The sequence below is a fragment of the Lynx rufus genome, unplaced genomic scaffold (assembly GCF_022079265.1).
Source record: "Lynx rufus isolate CCGP_SWC_20201006 ecotype Redwood Valley unplaced genomic scaffold, mLynRuf1.p SCAF_4, whole genome shotgun sequence".
Taxonomy (NCBI): domain Eukaryota; kingdom Metazoa; phylum Chordata; class Mammalia; order Carnivora; family Felidae; genus Lynx; species Lynx rufus.
This window is the reverse complement of record NW_025814856.1, coordinates 35,594,947-35,609,232: the sequence shown is the minus strand read 5'-3', so window position 1 is coordinate 35,609,232 and position 14,286 is coordinate 35,594,947. Positions and strand designations below refer to the sequence as shown.

At 41.9% G+C, this 14,286-nt stretch overlaps 1 protein-coding gene across 2 annotated transcripts in view; it reads left to right on the top strand.

The window, feature by feature from the left end:
- The window catches only part of EOGT (EGF domain specific O-linked N-acetylglucosamine transferase), a 37,048-nt gene extending 25,825 nt beyond the window's left edge, over positions 1-11,223 (top strand). The window contains exons 14-18 of one of the 2 annotated variants that reach the window (XR_006965150.1): positions 3,121-3,182; positions 6,088-6,207; positions 6,729-6,886; positions 8,381-8,483; positions 9,055-9,143. Coding sequence is in view for 1 of the 2 variants with exons in the window: in XM_047096025.1 (XP_046951981.1) it covers positions 3,121-3,182; positions 6,088-6,207; positions 8,381-8,483; positions 9,055-9,201 (432 nt within the window). In the remaining variant the exon portion in view is untranslated. Of the gene's footprint in view, positions 1-3,120; positions 3,183-6,087; positions 6,208-6,728; positions 6,887-8,380; positions 8,484-9,054 lie in introns of both variants that reach the window. The other variant, XM_047096025.1, reaches the window with a different exon arrangement.
- Positions 11,224-14,286: the final 3,063 nt, after the last annotated feature.

Here is a 14,286-nt window from a genome sequence, read left to right as displayed (position 1 = left end):
GGTGGAAATGAATTCTTTCCTAGAGCCTCCAGAAGGAGCACAGCCCTGCAGACAGCCATCTGTCTCACTGTTGGACTGCTGTCCTGCACGACATTGAGTGGGTCAGTTGTGTGGCCGTGAGCTATAGAGTCTGTGGTAATTTGTTGTAGCAGCTAATAGAAAATAAATACACAGGCAGAGACACGAACTGGCTTATTCATTTATTTGTAAACCACTTTGGCTGCAAGAGTAGGAACAGGGGGTATCATTCAGAGCTGTCACTGTGGCCCTGGGAAGAGTTTGGACGAAGGTGATGACAGCAGAGATGACAAAGTAAATGGATTTAAGATCTGTCTCGGAGATCGAGTCTGGGATACTTCCTGGCTGAATATGTAGGTGCATGTTCGGTCAGGCCAAGCACTGAGAATCAAGGGTGAACTCCCGGGCTTTTAGCTTGATCAGGTCAGTGGCACTGAGGTGGGAAAAGCTCAGGAGGAGGGGGATGGGGGCAGGTTTGGATGGGTAAAATGTTTTACACAAATTAGTTTGGATGCCTAACAGGCTGATCAAAATTATGCAATTAGTGTCTTGAGATCCATATGGATTATGAACATACGCTGTAATGAGACATTGATTGTAAGTTGTGGGTGGAAGAAATGAGCAGGTGTGTGTGCGTGTGCGTGTGTGTGTGTGTGTTTTAAAGACCCGGAAATACAAATCTATCAAATGATGCCATGTTGGGGTTGATGGATGGAACCCTTATGGACAGGCAGACCAGTAGTATATATTGGTAGAGGTAACACATATCGAGTGCTAATTATATGCCAAGAATATTACTCTATGTTCCCCATTGCTTCCAGCAAACCTGTGAGGTACATATTTTGTTATTATCCTCTGTTTTAGAAAAGAACACTGAGGCTTAAGCGATAAAAAAAAACATGCTTGAGGTCACGCAGCTGGTGAGCAGAATAATGGAGGCGGGGGTGAGCTGAGGTGGTCAGAGTCTGAGCCTGCTTCTGAACCAGAGACTGCCACTGCTCTAACACAAATAGATGTGACAGGAGGCCGTGTCGGGAAGGCTGGCGAAGGAACATCATCCATCCAGTGGAAAGGGGTGGTGCTGGGTGCTGCCGGTCAGCCGCCGACATGTTCACATCCGGTCACACAGATCGCCCGCACCATGTTGCCCAGAGGTGAGATCTGGAAGTTCAGATCTGAACTCTAAGCCAACGAGCACCCACTGGCTGCTTTTGTCTCAGTAACTGGCATCACTTGAGAAGGTAGCTACCAAGCAGAGAGGAAAGCACGTTCGACTCTACCTTGATTCGTGAATACATAATAAAACCCCCCCATGCTCTCATTGGATGGTGGTTCCTGCAGTCCTGCCCAACCTCAAGGTCGAGAGAGCTCTGGCCACCTCCATGGTGTGACTAGAAATTGTGAACAAGTGCCTGTTTGCCAGGGGACCCTCTGAAACAAGTGATGTGTTTTATGTGGACACATCTTATTACGGGACCCGGGCTCATGCCCTGGGATTAATTCCCTCCTGAAAAACGGATTCTAATCTATCCTCCCTCCTTCAGCTCCTTGACATAAGCAGCATATTTATGGGAGTTCAGGAGCTGTCTAGAGAGAGAAACTTCCATTCTCTGTGTGTGTGTGCGTGCTTAACGGGGGTGGGGACTGGATGTAAATCCCTGTCTGTTGCTTTTAATACATGGGAGAGTACAGGGTACTGGCTGAGAACACAGGTTTGGGGGTCAGATGACCTAGATTTAGTTTTGGCTGTGCCATTTGCTAGCTGGGAGATTCTGGGAAAGGTCCTTAACATCTTTCAGCCTCCGTTGTATCATTTAAAAATAGGCATACGGGAGCACCTGGCTGGCTTGGTCGGTAGACCCTTAATCTCAGGGTTCTAAGTTTGGGCCCCATGCTGGATGTAGAAATTAATTAAAAATAAAATCTTTGGGGCGCCAGGGTGACTCGGTTAAGCATCCAGCTTTTGATTTGGGCTCAGGTCATGATCTCACGGTTCGTGAGATCAAGCCCCACATCAGGCTCTGTGCCAAGTGGAACCTGCTTGGCATTCTTTCTCTTCATCTGTCTCTCCCTCTCTCCCACTTGAGCTCACATGCTCGCTTGCTGTCTCTCTTTCAAATAAATAAACATTAAAAAAATAAAATCTTTAATAAAAATAGGCATAAGAATATTTACTCAGTATGAGACTGTATGAGGATTAAGTGACATTCACCAAAGTACCGAGCAATGCCAGCACAATTGAAGGGATACTTTGGTTACCATTGCTGTCATAGGTCGGTTCAAGATGGCTTAATTGTGAGGGACATAGAGAACCATGGCTGTGTTTCTGATAATAGGTTAATCGTGCTTTGTTGCTTTGTTTGCTAAGAGAATAATTGTTTTTTTCTGTGTAGAAATACTGAAAACATTTTTCTGCCAAGAATTTAGCGTTTTCAGAAGATAAGGTCCAAAACACAAGTGGTTTGTCTGAAGTGAGATAATGGGTAGGGAGAAAACTCTTAACATAAAACCTGGAACAAGGTAGGTGCCCAGCAAATACACATTGAGAAACTGAAGGAATAACTAGCAAGTAGTAACCATGGCCGTTAACGCCTACTGGCTTCTGTGCCACTTTGCTCTCATGAATTTTTTTTTTAATGTTTTGTATTTATTTTTGAGAAAGAGAGAGAGAGACAGAGTGACAGAGTGCGAGCAGGGGAGGGGCAGAGAGAGAGGGAGACACAGAATCCAAAGCAGGCTCCAGGCTCTGAGCTGTCAGCACACAGCCTGATGAGCGCTCAAACTCACAAACTGTGAGATCAGGACCTGAACCAAAGTCGGACGCTTAACCTCCTGAGACACCCAGGTGCCCCCCTCTCGTGAATTTTCCGCTCTCAGCCCCAATGACAACCCAGCACAGCAGGATTTTAGGGTGGTAGAATAATGTGACCAAGGGGTGAAATCTGCATTTGAATTCAGTTAAGGGTTAAAACACTAAACCTGAATGATATGTAATACCTGAAAAGTATTTTGTATGAAAAACAGAAATTTTAAGACTCAGAGGAAAATAAAACAGAAGAAAAAGAAAAAAAGAAATTCTAAATGTTTCTGTTTCTTCCCTAGCTGGTAAATGCACTGAAAACAGTATCTACACTTGAGGTTCGGATTGTCGATTACAAGTATAAGTAAGTGATACCTCACCCTTGAGCAGACACTGTCATCTTTGGCTTGGATGCATTAACAGGGGTCGAAGGATTTTTTCAAATGGTAGCTTTTGGCGCTGATAGACCAGGGAGGGACAGGCAGAAGCATCAGTGAGTGTAGCCAGCAGGGAAGGGCCCCAGGGCAGGAGAGGGCCCCTGGTGGTGATGGGGGTTGCACCAGGGCACAGGGGCAGTCACTTTTCAGCTCTGTGGGGTCCAATATTTCAACCCCATCTCATTTTTCAAGAGAAGTGAGGAACCGAGATTTTCATTTGAAATTTCTGTGTTTTTATTTATTATTATTATTATTATTATTATTTTAAATGTTTATTTTTGAGAGAGAGAGAGAGGGACAGGGTGTGAGTGAGGGTGGGGCAGAGAGAGAGAGACGGAGACAGAGAAGCCAAAGCAGGCTCCAGGCTCCAGGCTCCAAGCTGTCAGCACAGAGCCTGACGCGGTTCTTGAACCCACAAACTATGAGATCATGACCTTAGCTGAAGTCGGATGCTTAGCCTACTGAGCCACTCAGGCGCCCCTGACATTTCTGGATTTTTAAAAGTTGGCAACTAATTCTGAATTTAAAAAATATTACTGGATTCATGTGTCCTGCTAGTTGCCACATTTCAACTCTTGACCTAAAATTAGTTAGATGGGAATAACTTGAGTGTTGTAGAATAATATGAGGTTTCTAAAAAATATTAAAAAGTATTTATACTTCTTTTAAAATTCCAACAGAAGTAGAAGGCTTAGAAAGACACAATATGCCTCGCATTTACTGTCTAGGTAATCCCTGTTGATAGAAAAAACAATGATGCTGTAAAATAGATGTTCCTGGTTGGAAAAGTCAAGCAGTACTGAAAAAAGCGCAAAAGGAAAGGTGAAAACTCTCCTCCATTTGCCCTGCTCACAGTCACTGTCTTGTTTTCCAAATTAAACACTATAAAGAGTTTCTATGTTAAAAAAAAAAAAAGCATACATATACCAGCATATGAATGTCTATAATAGGTTAGAAGAAGCCAGTAAGAGGCACATCTGTCTGGCTCAGTCAGTAGAGCATGTGACTCTTGACTTCCAGGTCATTGAGCTCAAGCTCCATGTTGGGTGTGGAGGAGACTACTTTAAAAAAAAAAACAAACTTACCAGTGAGCATGGGATTTCCGCACCTTATTCACCATGCATACGTTCACTGATACAATAAATCTTTATGGTGTGTCTGCCATGAGCTGGGCACAGCCTTTGAAATAGGAATCCAGATATAGAGGATGGCACGGCTCTTGTCTTCAGCACCGTAGACAATGAATACAAATACACAGCAACCTTAAGAACAGCTACGATTTGTTGAGACTTACTGTTATGTTTCGCTTGCTTTATCTCAGTTCTCCCTCTGGTCTTACGAAGTTGGCGAAACTATTACTGTTTTACAAATTACACTGTGCAGTGGTGACTACCATCATTGCCACAGGAAGGAAGAAGAGGGCCGGACGTCAGGCTGCAGGAACTGGGGAGGCTCCGTTGTTGACTGGCTTTTAAGAAACCATGCGCCGCGCAGGTTTCCCAGCTGAAGGAGGAACGGCAGTAAATTCAGACATTGCCAATCTGAGGGAAGCGTTACTAACATAATAGATGGAGCTTTGCCTCCTTGTCCTCAGACATTTTCCACACCGGCTGACTCCAGGGTCATTCCTACCTGGGCAAATACCCACCCTTCCTGTGGCATCAGTTGGCATTCCTTGAGAAACTGAGGCACGTGTACCTCGTGTGAAGCACACGCATGGTGCCCTTGTCTTCTTTCTCTGTGTGGAACGTGGGGTTTTCATTTATTTCAAGAGGAAGCTCTTTAAAGAGGAGAAGCTGGAAAAATAAAAATAAAAAAAAAATAAAGAGGAGAAGCTGGGATTTCACATTCTCTTCTTAAATCCAAAATAATCTTGGTAATTTTTTTCTTTTCCTTTTTTTTTTCTTTCTTTTTTTTTTTTTTTTTTTTTACTTTGGGTAAGAGGGAATGGGAGGTCTAATTCCATTATGTATATTCAGAGTGTTATACTTACTGCAGCCTCACTTCAGTGGACTTTATTGGCACTGACTTTCAGTTCAGAGTTTGCATATATTTTAGGGTCTGGAATTCCGAGGACACTTTAACGATCTTGATGTGCATAAAACTTGAGGATTAGTCTGTTGCAAAGGCAGGACAATGCCCTCGTGGTATCTCAGATAATTTTAGGTATACCCAGATGGCATTGAATGAACTCCAGTCTCACAAGGAGAATTTATTTTACAAAAAAAAGTCCTTTTGTTATCTTAAGGAACTAGTTTTCAGTTTGATGCTAGTACAACATAACATCTCTGTAGTGCCTGCTAATTTCCTTTTTTCTTAAAGAAAGAGCAGGCCTTAGGCTCACAGCTCTTCCTTCAATAGTACCTACCTAGATTTGAAACTTTTTCATTTGATTGTATCTGTCTTTACAGTTTTGTTTGTCATGCACTACTGGTTTTTCATTCAAGACAGCTCTGAAAGTTTCCTTCTAAAATAAATGCACTTAGGGGCTCCTGCCTTGCTCGGTGGGAAGAGCTGACGGCTCTTGATCTCAGGGTTGTGAATTTGAGCCCCACGTTATATAGAGATTACTTAAAAATAAAATCTTTTTAAAAAAAATACATTTAAGGTTTTTTTTTAAAGTGAGCTTACTTAGAAAACAATGTTAAATTATTAAATAATTAACTTATTAATTATTGGAGTAGGCTTGGACTTGGCAAAAAGCCATAGTGGCATGTGATTTAAATTGGGAAAGGCGCTTGTATGAATACTGTTACCATGAGTCAGGAGCTAACTCAACCCAACAGTCTCTCTCTTCTCCCCTCTGTCTTCTTTTGTTCTATGTGTTCACAGGGAACTTGGGTTTTTAGATCAGCTGAGGATCAGTCATAACACGGACATATTTATCGGAATGCATGGAGCTGGTCTTACCCATTTACTCTTCCTTCCAGACTGGGCTGCTGTCTTTGAACTGTAAGTGTTTGGAGACAACTTGTACACTGAGGCCACAAATAATGCTTTTTGTGCATGGCTGAGACTGCCATTCAGAGCTTCAAAAGGTGGAATACTTTTTAAAAAAATTTTTTTATGTTTATTTATTTTTGAGAGCAAGAGAAACAGAACGTGGGTTGGGGAGGGGCAGAGAGAGAGGGAGACCCAAAATCCGAAGCAGGCTCCAGGCTCCGAACTGTCAGCACCGTGCCCAACACAAGGCTTGCACCCACGGATCTCGAGATCATGACCTGGGCTGAAGTTGGACACTCAAAGACTGAGCTACCCAGATGCCCCCAAAAGGCAGAATACTTAATCATTACCAGAAAGTCACATCATACAGGCATCTAGAGAGAAAACAGACCTAAAACTAAATATGTGAAGTCTCTATCTGCCATTACAGTTAACAAGCAAACACCCCTTTCTCCCTCCATCTCGGTATGATGTGGGAGATGGGAGTCTATGACTTCCTTCCTGAAAGCTCGTTGCTGTGTCCTTCTCAGACTGGGACCATCTCTCTACACTCTGTGCCATCATGCTGATAAAAAGGAACCTGTATACTGCATACCTGTGTTCATGGCACCCTTATTCACGGCAGCCAAGATGTGGAAGCCACCGAAACGTCCATCAGCGGATGAATGCATAAACAAAATGTGGAAATGTGGGTATATCTGTATATCTCCAGTAGAGCATTACTCAGCCTTTAAAAAGAAGGAAATCCTGTCACGTGTTACAACACGGATGATCCTTGAGGACATTATGTTCAGCTAAATAAACCAGTCCCTGAAGGACACATACGGTGTGATTTCACTTATGTGAGGTACCCAGAGTAGTGACATTCACAGAGACAGAGTAGAATGGTGGTTGCCTGGAGCCCACAGGGGAGAGAAAAGTGAAGAGTTCGTATTGAATGGAGTCACATTTCAGATTTGCAAGATGGGGAATTTCTGGAGAATGGTTGCATCGTGTGAGTGAGTGCACTTAGCACTACTGAGCTGTGTGCTTAAAAATGGTTACGACGGTAAATTCCATGTTAAGTGTTTTCTACCACAGTTAAAAAGAGAGCGAGTTCAAGCATCTGTTTGTCTCATGAAGAGCACAGCTCCAAAGCACAGGCCTACCATGTTGCCTGCTGCTCACTGATTCTATACTCAGGGAAAGCGAGGCCTCAAGAGGACAGTGATTTTCCTGGGGTGCTCCTCTAACTGGGTGGGCGATGATAGAGACATGGCCTTCTCCCCCTTAGTGATTCTGCCGTAGACACCACGCCCCATCTTTAGTTCTGGGCATGCCAACAGTGGCTACTGTTCCCCCATTTCTCTCTTTGTGTCTGTATACCTAGATGTTACGGTTTCACTTTAAAAACCACTTCATTCAGTATTTGAATGAGAGACCATTTAGGAAAAAAAATTGTGAACTTCCAACAGTTTGCAAAAATATTTGAAATACGTTTACATTAGAAAAATAGCCAGAGAATTATGGATTCTATCTCAATGCTTCATTTCTCCCAAAGAGAGGGAGAGAAGGAAGGAAGGAAGAGGTGGTTGATAGTGCCCAGGCCTTGTTGCTCAGCTGACTAGGTTTCCATTTCTGCTTCCCTAGCTATGTGCCCTTGGATGTTTTACTCCCCTAAGTCCACTTCCATGTGTGTAGACTGGATATTAGGAGATAATACCGAGTCCACAGTCAGTCGGCCCTCTTGATAGACTTTAGTTCCCTCCATTCCTTGATCCTCTTTGGATATTTTAAAGTTAAGGGGCACCTGGGTAGCTCAGTCGGTTGAACGTCCGACTTCGGCTCAGGTCATGATTTCAGTTTGTGAGTTCGAGCCCCGTGTCGGGCTCTGTGCTGACAGCTTGGAGCCTGGAGCCTGCTTCGGATTCTGTGTCTCCTTCTCTCTCTGCCCCTCCCCAACTTGTGCTCTGTCTCTCCATGTCTCTCAAAAAATAAATAAATGTATAAAAAAATTTAAAAATAAAATAAAGTTAAAGTAGTTCGCTTATGAAGATATTTAAAAATCTCCATCAATCTTGTGTACTGGTTACACGACCTTTTGCAGGAACATATTTGGGAGGTGTGTTATTCCCCAGACAGGTGTTGATTTGGCAAAACCCCTGGACACAAGTCTCATGTATGGGTGCCCTTGTGCCCTTAGGTACAACTGTGGAGATGAGCGCTGCTACTTAGACCTGGCCAGGCTCAGAGGGATCCATTACATCACTTGGCGAAGGCAGAATAAAGTCTTTCCTCAGGATAAGGTAAAGTTCAGTGACAAAACTCACCTCTTTTTTTTCATTTTAATTGGTTTAAAGTGTGTGATTAATATGAAAAACTGTCCTTAAACTTCAGTCCAGAGATAAACTGTCCTCCTAAAATAGTGAGTTGTATTTTATATTTGCAAGTTTGGAGAAGGGAAATTAATCACTCCCTATCTTTATGTTGAGAAGACAACTTTGTGAAATTTGAGCCTCGAAAGATCTTTTAAATTATATACAGGAGAGATCAGCAAACTATAGACCGCTGGGGCCAAATCTAGCCCACCCCCTGTTTTTATAAATAAAGTTTTATTGGGACAGTCTCGCTTCTCTGTTTCCATGTCGTCTTTGGCTGCTTGTGCATTTCACTGGTGGAGTTGAGTAATTGTAACAGATACTGTATGGCCCACAGAGCTGGAAAGATGTGTTACCCAGCTCTGTACTGAAAAACAATTGCCAGTTTCTGATGCAGAGCATAAATTAAAATAGTTGCCTTGGCGAAAGTAAAATAATTATGTTCCTATTCCGAAAACCATGTCATTAGTGACTTACAGCTCTGTGATTGTTTTTTCAGGGCCACCACCCGACTCTAGGGGAACATCCAAAGTTTACCAACTACTCTTTCGATGTAGAAGAATTCATGTACCTTGTCCTTCAGGCGGCAGACCACGTATTACAACACCCGAAGTGGCCGTTTAAGAAAAAACGTGATGAGCTATAAATGTGCCGAGTCTGTTTGTAAAAGTCTGTTTGTTTAAACATTCCACCACCCAGGCTCTCACAGTTCAATAAGTAAAACAACTAGTTATCTCCTAACCCCAAATTACCTTTTCTGGACCAAAACATGCCTTCAGGATATTACTTACATATTTTAGAGTCTTGAACTGTTTCCCGTGATTTTCGTGTCATAGCTATTTATCAAGATTCTATTTTTGCACTGAAAACTTTACTTTTTATAGTTTAAAAATAAGGCATGGGCTTGCTGATGTATTTGAGTTTCTTAGGTATACCAAAGTTGTCAACCTTCTTGGCTTTAGAATTTGTAAATGTTTTTGCAGATGACAATGGGATTATAATTCTAGTGGCTTCCAATGTGTTTCTGATGTATTTAAGTAAATTCACAGCAGCTTTTTTTATTTGCCAAAATCTGTTCACGACACTTTGTGGTAGGAAAGGAAAACAACATACTACACACACACACACACACACACACACACACACACACCCCGTTGTGATTCTCAGTACCAGGCTATAGGTAGCCTACTCCATATCAGAGATCAAACAATGTTCTACCTAGGTCTGTTTTACTCTCTCAGAGTCCAAAGTATCTCCCACAGAATTCTCTGCTCTATCTTTTTAGTAAACTCCAGGCCAAATGCACCAAGAACCTCAATAAACCATGCCGTTGCATCAGTTTATATTCCCATATTTCATATGCAAATCATGTTTTCCCCAAATGCAACAGCTACATACGATAAAAATAAATTAGACCATCCGTTAGGACTGCTTTGGATACCTTCTAGCTGGTGGCCCCTAATTCCTTCTTAGCCCGGGAGAGCAGTTAGGTTGAATTTCTGTATCACATGGTGGTTTCGGTGCAGGTATTCGTGACTGCACACGCCTGTGTGATGCTTCTGTCTCCTTTTGCACGGGAGTGTTTCCCTTTGATCTTGCAGACTCCAGATTAGCTACATGAAGAGACTTTTTCCCTATCAAAAACAAAAACCAAAAGAAAAAAAAAAAAGTAAAGACATGTGAATTCTCCATTTCAAAATGAAAAAGCAGCCCATGAGAAAGTGCTGTTGATTAAAAAGAATATCTGAAATGCGGTCCCACTCTCTGGGATTAATTTCTTACTGTTTATGAACTTTCAATCCAGGGGTCAGAAACCATGGATTTAATTTACTGCGAAATGTGAAGTTTACATTTTATTAACACTTGAGAAATCTAATTTAGAGTTGAATGACTTCTATTTTTTAAAGTAGATGATTAACAGGGCTGCAGATTTTTTTAAAAAACATTTTAGCATTGTAAAAAAAAAAAAAAAGAGTAGGCAGCAGAATAGTAACTTGAGAAACCCAAAGTATTTTTTTATATGGACCTTTACAGAACAAGTTTGCTGACCCCTGCTTTAAAGATTTATGAACAGTCTTCCAGAATTTAGGGATATTTATTAAAATCTCTGTAAAGAAAGTAGTGAAGGACTATAGTAATACTTTTGATTTCGATGTGAAAATTGTGTAAAAAGAATCACAACACATGAATATTTAAGTGAGTGGTATGGCTGTGCTTCGTGCAGAATAGAGTCACTCCCGGGAAAAGATTTCACTTTAAAAGAAATTTAAAGGCAGCATTATACTTTTAATCAGAGCAGTATAAACTTCTAGAAAAAGTATCTGAAAAAAATGTCAGCGTTGAGCTTACCTCATTTTAAGAAGTGTGTAGAAATACAATTCTATAGACTAGCAAGAATTCCAGAAATTGAGGACATTTTCATAATGCAACTATTATATTTAAATATTTTACATTTGTAGAGAGAATGCTTTTATATAAACACGAGTACATTTAACACTTTATGGAATTAACTTTTGTCAGACTTTTTCTATGGGAGCAAAAGACCTTCAAATGGTTATAAAATTTAAATGTAAGGAGTGCTTTTGAAAATTAAGTCTTGAAAAGATATTTCATTGTTTGTACATTTTGGGTATGGCTTTGAAATAAATCGTTTTATATTTTATTTGAATACCAGAACAGTTTTCAAGGTTTTCTGCGTCTTAATGCTACACCCTTACTTTTTGGCAATCTGGTGGCTCTAGATTATAAAAATAAGTAGCTCACTGATGAGGAATTCGGTTTAAGCAAAAATTATGCCTTACATTTATTTAGCAGATGATTCTACAATGCTTTCCCAAATGTTGTATTGCATAACTTTTACAAAAATGACAGAAGAATTATTCCCATTTCTCACGTGAGGAAAATCAGACGCTGTTTAAGGGAGAGGACTTCCCTAAAGATCACAGTTCTTCTGGCCCCACATCCATAAGCTTCCATCCTTTCACTTGCTTTGCTTGTTCAGCAAATACTGAGTGAGTAACTACCATGCACCAGTTACTGTTTTAGGTTCTGGGAAAAGAACAGAAAAATGTCCTTGCCCTCATGGAGCTTACGTTCTGGTGGAGGAGACAGACAGTAAACAATATAAATAAGTGAAATTACACTGTGTGCCAGATGCTGATACACGCTACGGAGAAAACTAAAGCAGGGAGGGGCAAGGGATGTAGATTTCTTGGGGGAGGCAGAGTCTGGTACACTTAAGTGGAGGGTCAGGGAAGGCCTTCCGATTTGGAATAGGTGACCTGGGAAGCAATGCAGGGAGATAACTGGGCCAAGAGCATTCCAGGAAGCCAAAAGAGTACGTGCAAAGGCCCTGAGGCAGGAGCATGCCTGGCAAGTTTGAGGAGATGCAAGGAAGCCAGTGCAGCTGGAGTGATTGAGGGGCAGAGGAGTAGGAGATGAAGTCAGAGAGGTTCTGGGACTGGGGTGCAAGTGGCAAGGCTCCCATCCTTTGTTTCTGATAAAAGGGGAGTTGCTGAGTTGCAAACAGGAGTAATGATCTTGCCTTGAACAGGGTAACTCTAGCGATGATGATAGGAGTAGACTGCAGAGGGATGTCTTAAGGTCTGTTCTCTGGGAAACAGACTCTGAGATGGAGACGTGTATGTTGTGTATTTCATATTGTAGAAGGCTGTGTGGACCATATGTCTTCTCTGCCCCATCTTATTATTTGTTGGTTCCCCCTCAAGTTTTTAGAAATGTAAAAACCATTCTTTAGATGTTTAAAGAGAGCAGAGGGGTAAAGGAACTTATTAAAGCCACACAGCTAGGAAGTAACAGATAGATTGGATACTGGGCTTCATTTATGAAGGAATTTAAACAAGAAAGTTTACAGGTAATGAAGGAAGGAAAATAGGAAGGGAGGGAGGGAAAAAAGAGAAAAATTAGCTGGGAAAATAGACAATCAAGAAAATAGTTCTGGATTTAGGCCCTTTCTTGCAATTACAAAATCGTTTTCTTTGAAACACAGCCAATGGAGAGAGAATTTGAAAAATACGTGCTTTTTCAAAACTGGGAGCATTTAAAATCATCTCAGGTACTATTGCCTTAGAGCAACCAGTTATTTAAAACAACCTATTCCCATCCAAGAACTATTGACAGACATTTTAACACCTTTCTTCTCTTTTAGCTTATTGGGGCATGTCAAAAGTGTCATAAGCATTCTTGTCATAAAAGAAGTGGCTTAGAGCAGCGCATAGACCACGTCGGCCCTCGCTTTGGGACGGTAACGCATGCATTGACCACGCGGTGGCAGTCAAGCCCTTCCAAGTGGTCTCTTTGTGGCCTGAGGCCCAGCGTTTTCATACCATTATAACATAGTTTCCAGACACCTGAGTGACAAAGTAAGACCTTGTTTCTGCATATGGATACATTTGTTTCATTCCTTTGTTTTCTTTTTTAATATTTATTTTTGACAGCGTGCGAGAGAGACAGAGCACGAGTGGGGTAGGGGCAGAGAGAGAGGGAGACACAGAATCAGAAGCAGGTTTCAGGCTCTGAGCTGTCACAGAGCCCGACATGGGGCTCAAACCCAAGAACTGTGAGATCATGACCTGAGCCGAAGTCAGAGCCCTAGCCGACCGAGCCAGCCAGGAGCCTCGATTTATTTCATTCCTGATTTGAGGGAAAGCGGGGACCTTTTCGCAGACGGTTTCACACCTAAGTGTGGAATTTCTTAGTTGCAGCCAATAGCTTAGTCCTGTGTAATCACTCTTAACTTGCGTGAAAAGCATTTGGCCCTGGAAAGACGATGTCTTGTGACAGACACTATTTAGTGGAATGCGTTCTCAGTGATGTGCAGAGGAATTTACTTGGAATGGGAGGTCTATTTAAGGACCTGTAGCTGGCACATTAGCTCTTCGATTCTTATTAGGAGCTAATTCCTTTCTTCGAAAGGCTTTATGGGTGTTATCACATATGCAATTGCTGTTATGACTTAGGTTGAGCAGAACCAGACTGTAAGCAGAGGAGTTCACTGAAACCTAGACATGGAAGACAAGTGCTTAAAGCATAAACTAAAGAGTGTTGACAGTCGAGTCCTGACGTGACCTAATGTGGTTCTCAAAGTGTTTAGTATCATGTATTCTTAGCAACCTTGAATTGCAGAATTTGGGCATGTTTTTGCTGAGAGGGACCTCGGAGGTCCTTCATGGCATTTGTTCGTTCCACAATGGTTTGTTGACTGCCCACCAGTAACAGGCACTGGTAACAGACCGGTAACAGAAAGGTGGGCTCCTGGAAGAGGCAAGTTGTGTAGACCAAAGAATGCAGGCACAGAAGTCAGAAGACCCTGCCTTTTCAGCCTTGCGACAACAAAAGCTGCGTGTTCAGGGCCTTGTTGCCCAGCTGCATGGCGCTTCACTTTTCTTACTTATAAATTGGTGGGAATACCTATCAGGCAGAGAGATTTAAGGATACAATTTTAAAAACGCAGGCACACTTGTGTAGTCCCTGGCACCATAGGATACGTTCATTAAGCGCAATGATTGTGCTATGACATATAGAACTATTGTTATTTAAAGCTCTAGTATCTGGGGAGCACTTGTATTCTGATTTCCAGGCCTCTCCCCAGACACAAAAAAAATGGCTTGCTTGGTTAGTGTCGCCACATGCCTTGTTTAACAGAATTATTTATTGCAGGGCGTCTCCATGCCTTGGATACGCTCATGTGCGTTGTGAATATGGCTAAACA